At 37.4% G+C, this 11,502-nt stretch overlaps 2 protein-coding genes across 2 annotated transcripts; both read right to left on the bottom strand.

The window, feature by feature from the left end:
• Positions 1-37: 37 nt before the first annotated feature.
• On the bottom strand, positions 38-547 carry LOC137388519 (thialysine N-epsilon-acetyltransferase-like). Its single transcript, XM_068075005.1, has one exon. The coding sequence runs from the start codon at positions 545-547 to the stop codon at positions 38-40; it is 510 nt and encodes a 169-aa protein (XP_067931106.1).
• Positions 548-2,191: 1,644 nt separating this feature from the next.
• On the bottom strand, positions 2,192-3,582 carry LOC137387487 (snRNA-activating protein complex subunit 3-like). Its single transcript, XM_068073924.1, has one exon. The coding sequence runs from the start codon at positions 3,578-3,580 to the stop codon at positions 2,327-2,329; it is 1,254 nt and encodes a 417-aa protein (XP_067930025.1). The 5' UTR covers positions 3,581-3,582; the 3' UTR covers positions 2,192-2,326.
• Positions 3,583-11,502: the final 7,920 nt, after the last annotated feature.

The following is an 11,502-nucleotide window of genomic DNA, read 5'->3' as shown; positions in this document are numbered from 1 at the left end:
TAATCAGGCGGTGTATTGCGCTACCTCTATCTAAAATCTATGAACATTTATCAATGAATGATTGAAAATCGGATGAATTCAATCTATACTGGTGCCAATTTTCATCAATAGTTATGTCTATGCTTCCAAGATTTTTCCAGAAGTCATTGTATTCCCCAGCGGTTTTAGCAGTCCGCCACCCTATACGTCGACATCCCAAGTCCTGAGCTCGCTGTACTAGGGCTTTAGCGAATGTATCAAACAGCTCTACTCGGTGGTTTGCTTTTATGTAAAAGTCCTGAATGTCCATACTCCGGCCCACCCACGTTGAATAGGCATGACTGTAGGTTGTGTAGCCCACTAGTTCATCTTCTGATTCACAAATAAGACAGTAGAATTTGGGTGGCTCAGTGTGGAGACAATCCTTAATTAGCTGGTCTGTGCTAAGATATATCGGTGCTTTAATATCCAGGTATTCAGCGTTCTCTTTTATGAGCTTGGTAATAGAGGTAAAGTCCCCCTCAGCAGCGTTACGCACCTTGATAGGCGGTTGAGTATCAGCTTCCATGCTTTTAAATGACAGTCACTCGTGAAATCAGCTAGTACCTTGCTAGTAGTAGCTCTGGGATGAGAGCTCATGCGATAGTTGTTTAAAATTAGTGAAGCGTGCAAGCTTAGCCTTTAGTAAACAATCAGCCCAAACTTTAATTGGTAAGACAACTTCCATTTCATGCAAAATATTTTTGTTTATGGGAAAAACATTTCACAATTTTAATTTTCCCTCAATTTCAATGGCACTCTGTTTCCTCAGCATAAGCTGCAGCCTGCTATATCGAGTCTACACACTTTTCTTGTTTCTTCAACAAATGCTTCCAACTCCCATTCTATATATTATTATTTCCTGCTACATCATCCTCTTGGAGACTTACTAGACCACCTAATGCAGTGCTTATTCTCTAGAACCATCATGGTGGATCCCACGTTTGGACACCATAATGACCATGGCCTGTCGTGTGCAGCCATTTGCTTTTAATGTGCCATGTTGTATCTTAATATAATCAATACTGCTGCTCGAACACTCCAGTTATTTCATCAATACAAGGTTTAAACGGTTAGAATTCCTCAACCAGAGATACATGCAAGAATATAACAAGGTAAAATAACCCTGAATACAGAACAAAACAGTAGTTGTTTCTTCCATCACAAGGTTAGACCTGAACGTGCATTTCTTAAAGACTGAAGCATCAGTAAAATGCAAGGTCATCACTATAATGAAGTAAAGATAGAATAATAACCAAGTACTGAGCAACACATTCAATCAATGTTAACTGATAGAGTACAACTTATAATCACTTTATTTCCATTGTGCTGGTTTGGAATTGTGTGCACATTGAGTTACTGCATGATAAGTATTTCAACGGACATTTGCACATTGCGGATTAACGCAAGCGCTTTGTTAAAAAGGTCAAGAATTCTACGCCAGAAGTCACAGCAAACTGCTAGAATCGAAATAAGAATGACTGAAAGGTGGAAAATGTTTAATGATGATGTAAACTTTCAGATTAAACGCGTAATAGAAACATAGTACATGTAATGCTAGTCTGTAAACATAGTGCATGTAATGCTAGACTGTAAATGTAGTGCATGTAATGCTAGTGTGTAAACATAGAACATGTAATGCTAGTCTGTAAACATAGTACATGTAATGTTAGTCTGTAAACATAGTGCATGTAATGCTAGTCTGTAAACATAGTGCATATAGTGCTAGACTGTAAATGTAGTGCATGTAATGCTAGTCTGTAAATATAGTGCATGTAATGCTAGTTTGTAAACATAGTGCATGTAATGCTAGAATGTAAACATAGTGCATGTAATGCTAATTCGTAAACATAGTGCATGTAATGTTAGACTGTAAATGTAGTGCATGGAATGCTAGTCTGTAAATATAGTGCATGTAATGCTAGTTTGTAAACAGTGCATGTAATGCTAGTCTGTAAACATAGTGCATGTAATGCTAGTTTGTAAACATGGTGCATGTAATGCTAGTCTATAAACATAGTGCATGTAATGCTAGTTTGTAAACATAGTGCATGCAATGCTAGTCTGTAAACAAAACTGCAATATAGGGAGAATCAGAGCAGCATTATGATGTTTTCCTAACGGAGATCAGCTGATGAAAATTGATGGCTTTATGATTGCAAGAAAATTACACTAATTTTTTATTACAGAACAAAACAAAATATTTGAGCAGCTTAAAGATATTGGAAAAGTAACAGTAAATATTTTCACATATTCAAAAATAGTCAGGCAAAAGCATAGATACGCCTACAATAACTAGTTGAGACAATTAAGGACTCGCTGACACCACAAAATCGTTCTCTGTATACCGGAAGGCTTTAAAATCACAAACTTTTGTTCCATTCGTGTCATAATGAAGCATCTTGAAGCATACATCACAATAGTGAGCCGGGTCACTAGGTGAGAGAATGCTACCAGTAACCATCCACTTATTGGCTCTTGTCTGACAAGAGTTACAAATGGTGAACTTGGGTGGTACTGCTGTAAGTTGGATCGGATAGGCTGACGGCGTCTGACAGTCATCATTATTGATTAATCTAATGTCAGTAAACTGAATAATATGTTCACAGTTTCCTTGGTGTATGAAAACATACGGCATGCCTAATTTGATTTCCATGTCTGACAGTTTTATCTTATGCATATGCTTGACTGGAAATGCCTCAGTACATCCCTTTTTCTTCAGCCATTCAATGATTGGTTTGCTATAGTCGTGAGCTTTCAATTCTCGTGTGTCAAGGTAAAATGTTTCACCGATAAAAAAGAGGGCAGAAGGCATTATTTTCTTTGCATTTTCTGCTGTCCTGGCATCGTCTGGTGCTAAACTAAAGTCTCCAGGTATTTCGAAATCCTTGGGGCACTTAATGGCGTCTCGGACATCCGCTAACGTATTCTGTCCAAGAAGATGGAGATGCACAATTGGTAAGATACGTTTAGGATCTGAACTTTTACCAAAGCGACAGTGAGGTCTAATATAGCTTGCAGATATCAAAGCCTCTGGTACCAGCATGGTCTTTGGCACTGTGTCATTTGTTACATTGTCGGAAAATTCTTTTTTGCGTTCGACGTTTATTATAGCATGCTTGTGTGCCAAATGTTCATCAGTCGTATGACAATAGTTTAAAGAAACCTTCGTCATGTGATTATATGTTACACTCTTTTTCTCTGCAGCACTTTCCAGAGTATGTTGGACAGTCTGCAGTTTAGTATCCGGAGGGATTGTCTCTAATTTCGGTATCTTAAAAGGAGTTAGACCATCTGGGTAAAGTGTTTCAGCAGGGTTTGTTACAAGGAACAACTCCTCCAGTATCTCTTCAGGTATAACATCCTCGCCATGGTATGGGAGCGACTCGGAACGATTCATTGAAATCTCTTCAGCGGTTAAAACTGTAGACCATGTCTCAAGAAAGTCACTGACTTTTATAGGGCCGGCCATGTGTAGTGTCTGTGCTACAGTCTTTGGCATCTTTTTTATCAAGTCAGGTTCCCAGTCCATGCTAGAACGAGTCGATTCTTGTGCCTCCATTTTAAAGCTGAAAAATAAGAGTGATTTTTAATTGACCTGTTTAGTTTGCGTTTCACCATCATACTTTACCGCATATGAAACTTTGAAAATATATGCTTTTCCTAATAATGACTGTGATTTGATACTTATACTTTGTGTACCCATGAAATGCTGAAAAACCAACAAAAACAGCGCCAACAGCCGCCTTTTTCAATCCGCAGTTTATTCATTTAAATGCTATTTGAAATAAATGATACCAGGTTTCGCATGGCACATGTGCTTTCAAGTCAAGAGACTTCATTATTATAAGAAATAAAGTTGCGTATCTATTCACTACTAGTGGTGATTATCACTATCATTTGAGAGAACATGTTGAACAGAATTATAGTTTGTGTATATGTATCTCATCAGCAAGCTTTGCCACCACGCAGTCCAAATGATTACCCAACATGACATTAGAGATGCCCCGATTCTAAATTCACCAGCCGATTTAGATAACTATCCAATATACCAATTTCTTATTGAAAGATAATCTCTTTCAAAAAATTCAGATCTTTTGTGCTGCATAAATAGTTGTTCGTCTTATTATAGAAAATATAAATAATAATGTATTTATTTCAGTTATGTCTATTTGACTTCCAAACTGAGATAAGAGCACACAGGTGCTGCTGGCACTGCTGTTGTTTTTGTTGTTGTCAACAAAAACTTGTCAACAACGTTAGCAGCACCTGTGAAATAACTTTTTTAAATTTATAGTAAGGCCTGTAATAGTTAACTCACAAGAACTATCTCATCCAATGATAAACAGAAGAAATTTAAAACTGATCTGAAGTATTAAACAACATTGAATATGACCAAACAAGAACAATAAGTATGAGCTTTGAATTGAGGGATAAAATAACAACATTTCGGTATTTGCTCAGCTTTTACAGTATTATATGTCCATTAGGCTCAGTATTAAGTTATCAACGCCCAACCTCGACTGCCAACTCAGATTCAACTAACCAGCATGTAATATAGTATTTTAAATGCAAACGAGAGCATTATACTATCAACCAATCATGATGGCAAATGACTTTAAATATATACTGCTAATCATTGGCATCAATGTATAATTGCATAGAAAAGCCAATATTAACTTTCATCCCAGCACGACTTAATGACGGTCTACCTAAGCATTACCAGCTTATATTAGCATAAGTGCCGTACCCGAAAATCAATTGATCAGATCTAACATGGCTTTCTGGGGAGAATTATATTTAACAAAAAAATAGTAATGCACCACCCATCTACAATAATTATAGAAGGTTGCAAGGTTTGGTGAATTGAAAAATAAAATTTTATTTTCTGTTAGCTTCTATGAGAGAATACACAAAATAACTAAACAATTTTTAGCACCGACAAGAGAGCAGCTTTACAAGGTCGTCTTTAACAAATTTATGACTAAACCGGCACCTGTTCACATGTATTTTGTTGTATAGAAGTATTAGCAAAAGCGGATAGCATAATGGAGAAATGACTGAACACCGGGGACATATGCAGTATTACAAATAACATGACAAGTAATACATTAGAGGACCAGCAAAAAAGGCAGTCGTCATATACTCATCTACAAGCAGCCTAGAAACATCTTGTGGAAATAGTCCGAGAGGAAAAAGACATCAATTGACATGCCAAGAAACCATTGAAAGATATCAGACCTGTACCAGACCCGCCCAAGACAATCGGGGTTAGTCGACGTACTTGAGACAAGTACATGACGTACTTAAGACAAGTTCACTCAATTGCTAACCCTCTGCAACATAAAAAACAGAACCTGGGCGCCTCAACACCTTCCCACTGGCTAACAGAAATAGCAATAAAAAAGAATAGCTTCAACGACTCAGGATTGATCTATCTATTTTTATCCTCTTTTCAAGAACCTGCTGAAGCTTCCTCTGCTTACTGAGGCCCGTTCCTCTGCTTCTTGAACCTCCCTCTCTCTTCCCTCTGGAGCCTCTTTTTCTCATGTAATGGAGCCTCCTTCTCCATCATCAGCTGATATTTTTCTACTTCTCTATCTCAACGACTGAGTCTCTATATATAAGGACTGCCATGACTCTCCTTTGACTGTTGAAACTAGCAGCCGTACGAACCAAGCAAGCAAACATGACGACTGTTCGAGTAAGGGTGTAAATTTTATTAGCTATTTTAACCTTTCGCCATTGAAGTTATTGTTTAGAACTTTGTTTGTTGTGTATTTTAATTGTTGGACTTTTAAAATAAAGAGGTACCTCTTACTGGTAAATATCAGTTTTGCTTAACACGTTTACTAGTACCTGAACAAGTAATAATCAAATTAGTTCCCACATGACAAAGCAAAGTACACAAACTGAACATAATCAAAATAGAATGAAATGACAAAGGAAATTCAACACTGATGTTGTGTGTGAATTCGGAAAAGTTATGCACAACATAATTTCTCCATTTCCACCCATAACAATATTACTTTCTAATCAGAACAACCTCTAAACAGACAATGCTGGTAAAAATACTGGCCATGTACTAACAATACTCAAAATGACGTTGACTTGATCAGATTAATATTGCCAAAACTTTCTGAAGGAGTAAAATACGTGTTTGCGGCAATGTGTAGATATTAAAGAAAAATATTATTTATCAAATAGGTTCAAATCAATTTAGGTTCAAGAAGCAGAGGAACGGGCCTCAGTAAGCAGAGGAAGCTTCAGCAGGTTCTTGAAAAGAGGATAAAAATAGATAGATCAATCCTGAGTCGTTGAAGCTATTCTTTTTTATTGCTATTTCTGTTAGCCAGTGGGAAGGTGTTGAGGCGCCCAGGTTCTGTTTTTTATGTTGCAGAGGGTTAGCAATTGAGTGAACTTGTCTTAAGTACGTCATGTACTTGTCTCAAGTACGTCGACTAACCCCGATTGTCTTGGGCGGGTCTGGTACAGGTCTGATATCTTTCAATGGTTTCTTGGCATGTCAATTGATGTCTTTTTCCTCTCGGACTATTTCCACAAGATGTTTCTAGGCTGCTTGTAGATGAGTATATGACGACTGCCTTTTTTGCTGGTCCTCTAATGTATTACTGGTCTGAGTGATCATTTTTTAGTAGAAGTTGAGCTCAACATATCAAAAACTGACAAGGTAGCTAGCAAAGATTTTTATTTTGTATATGAAAAAGCAGATACCATGGCAATCAGGAAATTTTTACTTCAAGCTTTGGAAGACATCAAGGACGCGATAAAAACAGGACACAATATTGACCAATTGTGGAATATTTTTGAGAAAGCCGTTAAATCTGCTGTCAGTGATTTTGTTCCTAAAAAGACAATAAAACAACGAAATAACAGGGAACCAGTATGGTTCAACTCTCAGGCACGTAAGGCTGTGTGCAAACAACGAAAACTATACAATAAGTTTAAAAAAACACACTCTCCTGACTTGATGGCCGAATACAAAATTATGAGACGCGAAAATAAAAAGATGTTTCGCAAAATTGAGCAGGATTATTATAATCGAGTTTTGTACGAACCACTCCGGGCTGGCATAAGCAAACCTTTTTTCTCTTTTATGAGGCGCACTCAGGGTCGCAAGAACAGCCCCTCCGCCCTACTAGCTAATATGCAATCAGAGTCGGAGATGGTTAATAATTTTAACATGTTTTTTCAAAGTGTTTTCACAAAGGCAGATGAATTTTTTCCTGAATACGATTTACCGGATACCAGCACCAGTCCAATAATAGTCACTTGTGAGGGCGTGGAGAAAATGATCGTAGGTCTTGTAAAGGGCAAAGCCCCTGGGCCCGACGGCTTAAGAAAAGAGGACTTCATGGTTGACGTCAGCACAGTGTCAGCAATGCTCACACTGGTTTACCAATACTCTTTAAATACCGGAAGTTTACCTTCTGCATGGAAATTAGCCAATGTCACACCAGTTTATAAAAAAGGCGATAAGACTCTCGCCGGAAATTATCGCCCTGTCTCACTAACATCAATAGCGTGCAAGATGCTTGAACACATCATTTTGAGCTATATCAATAAGAGCCTAAATCTTTCCTCGCATCAGCACGGCTTTAGGCATGGACTGTCGTGTACCACTCAACTGGTCACTGTTGTCCATGATCTTATGGATGCAAATAATGAAAATCAGCAAATACACGCTGCAGTTCTTGACTTTTCGAAGGCCTTTGATAAGGTATCACATTCTCTGCTTATAGTTAAACTTTTAGGTGCTGGGGTCCATCATTCGATTGTTTATTGGATTCAAAATTTTTTAAGCAACCGATTTCAAAAAGTTATTATAAACGGTCATGCATCAGCACCCTTAAAAGTCCACTCTGGAGTGCCGCAGGGCTCCGTTTTGGGGCCCACACTCTTTTTAATATATATTGACAAGGTCGGATCAGTTTTAAAACACTCCACCATCAGACTGTTTGCTGATGACGCTCTTCTGTACAGTCGAATTGATAATCACCATGATTGCATAAATTTTCAGTCTGACCTCACTGCCTTGGAAAATTGGGCCTCTGAGTCCAAAATGATTTTTAATGTAACAAAGTGTCAAATTGTAAATTTTAATTTCAAGTCAGACTCTGGCGTCCCAGCTGAGTACAACCTTTATAATACCAATCTGGAAGTTGTGGATAGCTTTAAATATTTGGGCGTGATTATTACAAATACATTGAGCTGGGACCACCATATAACATCGATTTGTACCAAAGCATTACAGACCTTGGGAATGATAAAACGGGTTCTTTTTAATGCTCCTAATAAAGTAAAGAAAATCGCATATTTGACTTTATGTAGACCCGCCTTGGAGTACGCTTGTGAGGTCTGGGACCCTTTTTTAGTCAAACACATATCTCAAATTGAATTTATACAAAGAAGAGCCGTGAGATTTATATGTAATTTGAAAGGAGTTGCTAGCGTAACGGAAGCTCGAGAGAATATCCAGTTGGAAGTTTTAGAGATCAGAAGAAAACGAGCAAGACTCAACCTTTTAATAAACATTTTATCTAATAGCACACACTCAGCGCTAATTGAAAGTTTTAATTTTTTAATGTCCCAACCACACCAGTATGACACCAGATCATCTCGGTCTAACGCTCCAAAGGCAATCGCCTGCAACACAAACACATATTTTAACAGCTTCATTCCACGAACTTCTCGGGATATTAGATTGGGAGATCATTAGAACAGGAAAGTTTTATTAATTGATGTTTTAAATTCACTTGTTCAAATAGATAAATTTTTATTCTTATACAATCTATGCAAACGGTCTCCACTTCCTCCTTTTGAGGTCTCGAGACTCTTTTTAATCAGAATCAGAATCAGAATCAAAAGAGAACTTCACTAGATGATAACAAACAGCTACTATGCTACGGCCGTTTGAATTAGTTTTGCACAACCTAAAAAACTAAATTTAACCAACATCATGAGCGTTAAACTTATATCTTGTTATGACCAACAAGATTGGTCGAGCTGAACAGTCTACAAAATAGATAATTCATTTAGTTTTGATTATGACGGATAATAATTTGAAATGGCACATAACGACAAAGGAACCGCACGAATGACTCAACAATGTTTTAAGTTTTAAGTTTATTGTATTATGTTTGTTTATTTTTTTTATTTTAAAATGTTTTTAATTAATAATAGCGCAACTTTTATAAACATTTCAAGCATTTTTGTAACATACATATTGTGGGTCTAACACTTACTTTTACCGGATACCATTTCCACCCTTTTGCTCGTGCTTTTTTCGCAGCTAGCTGACATATTTATTCTTTCGTTGAATCAGTGTACCTACCAATAATGTTGTAGGAAGTGTTTATATTATTTTACGTTAAAAAGGTGTTAGTGCAATTTATACTTAAGTTAGTTGGTGTGGTGCAAAGGCCGTTATGAGAAATTACAGCGATTTAACCTTAGCATAACGATATAAGAAACTGTTGTAGTTGGCTACGAGGTGTTATTTTATCTGATTGTTCACAATGGATTTTTTATCTCATGATAAATAATTTAAAATGGTTCCTTGATGTTGCAGATATGATTCTAAAACCACAACTTGTTGTATTTTAGACCTAGTGGCTCACCTTAATTGATAGTTGTTGTTAACGTAGAGTCTATCAGTGTTAGTATTGAGCCTTCTATCAGCTTACTAGTATTGGTTTCTGCATTTTTCTATGTGGTCAGCCGATAAGGGATTAAGTTTTTGTTGTCTAAGTAAAAATAATCTGTTAGAACTTGGTATCATCAATAGCTTTTAAAAGTAGTTAGATCATTGTAACTTGTTAGTATGTAGAAAGTGTTCAAGAACATCAAAAGCGTCATATCTCAGGCTTTTTACGGCTTTTTCTTGCTCTGCACAGTACACCCAGGGTGTCTTTTTGTATAGAAGTATTCTCAGTGGTTCAGTCAGAGTCAACATGTTGGGAATGTAGTGCTTCAGGAAGTTTAGGGTGCTTGATGATCTCTGTACGCCTGCTCCGTCGGTTGGGATCGTGTATAAACAATAGCGCGAATCTTAAAGAATCAGTTTTCAAATTTTCGCTGGACACAATATATCCAAGATATCACCTTCGAGCTCATGGGATTGAACCTTTTCTCTGTTGAACTTAACATTGCACTCTCTAGCCCTTTTAAGAACTTCACGAAGATTCTTATCATGTTCTTGTTTTGTAGCACTATACACAATCAGATCATCACAGTTCATAGGTATCTTCAAGCAAGTCATCGAAGATCAGTTCAACAAGTTTCTCGAAAACCTTTGTTGCTGATGTAAACCAAAGGGAAGTTGTGGTGTGCAGTAGCGACTAAAGCAGAGTGTTTAAGGTAATCAACATACCGCTACAGTCAGTCAAAGGAACATGTTGATATCCATGTTTTATATCAAGAATGGTGAAGTATTTCATTCCTGAGAGCAGGTACCATGCTGTTTATTTATCTCGTGGGTTCATCGGCTTTGTATATTATTTCTACAGCTTCTATATGGTTCCGTTCACTTTTCACTTTCTTCATCATTTTGATAGATATTCTTCGGGGAGGATGGATAACAGTTTTCACATTTTCATTTAATGAAATATCATGCTTTTTTGTGAGACATCTGACACCTTTATAAACGTCTTGGAACTCATCAAAATTGAATGGATAATGTCATCAACCCACTTGATTATAGACAGTGATTCGTAAGCATCAAGCTCAAGAACAGGTATCAGGCTGTCTACAACTTCGAACCTCAGAGTGCATGCCAGAACCATTCCTTTGTAGTAGCAGCTCTTCAAATTCATGAGTGTTTATAAGTATTTTGTTATACCTGTTGAGTTCTACACTAGTGGTCACAATATCAGCATTGAGTTTGTTTGTCATAGCTAGAGTGATTGTGTTGCTTTCAACTCCTGTATCAACATTGATTTGGGCTTCAACATAGTTTGTTGAATTACCCACAGTGACCTGTATGATTCAAGACTTGCTCAGTCATGAGGAGTACTACGGAGCTGGGAAGAGCTTTCGCAAACAAGCTGTTCATGTCATCTTTTAGGTCGGAATTACTAGCATTAGGCTACTTCCCAGCAGACCCTGTAAAAAAATGACTGCTCCTACAGATAAAGAATCTTTCACTTTTTGCAGACCAATATCAGTCTTAACAGTAGCAACAAACTTTGCTGAACACTTTTTCTAAAGGACTCCTCCAAAGCCTTTAGGAGTCTTTCCATAGGCAGGATATTGACTTCGCATCTGCTCAAAGCCACAAAATTTGCAGTGCAACTCTTTCTGTGTGTTGACTGCCTGCTATGCTGGATTCTGCTTCCGATTACTATGATTGATGGCTGACCTACTTTCAGTGCTAGTCTTGTCATCTTCTTCCATCAAATTCATCTGTTGCTCAGCCACTCCTGATGCATGAATTGCCTCAATAGCATCTTTCAGATGTTTTGT

This window comes from Watersipora subatra, chromosome 2 (assembly GCF_963576615.1).
Source record: "Watersipora subatra chromosome 2, tzWatSuba1.1, whole genome shotgun sequence".
Classification (NCBI taxonomy): Eukaryota; Metazoa; Bryozoa; class Gymnolaemata; order Cheilostomatida; family Watersiporidae; genus Watersipora; species Watersipora subatra.
This window is presented reverse-complemented; position numbering and strand designations above follow the sequence as displayed.

Bases quoted from the DNA above. Each gene is read 5' to 3' on its own strand.
- LOC137388519 (XM_068075005.1), bottom strand. From the start codon at position 547: ATGGAAGCTGATACTCAACCGCCTATCAAGGTGCGTAACGCTGCTGAG.
- LOC137387487 (XM_068073924.1), bottom strand. From the start codon at position 3,580: ATGGAGGCACAAGAATCGACTCGTTCTAGCATGGACTGGGAACCTGAC.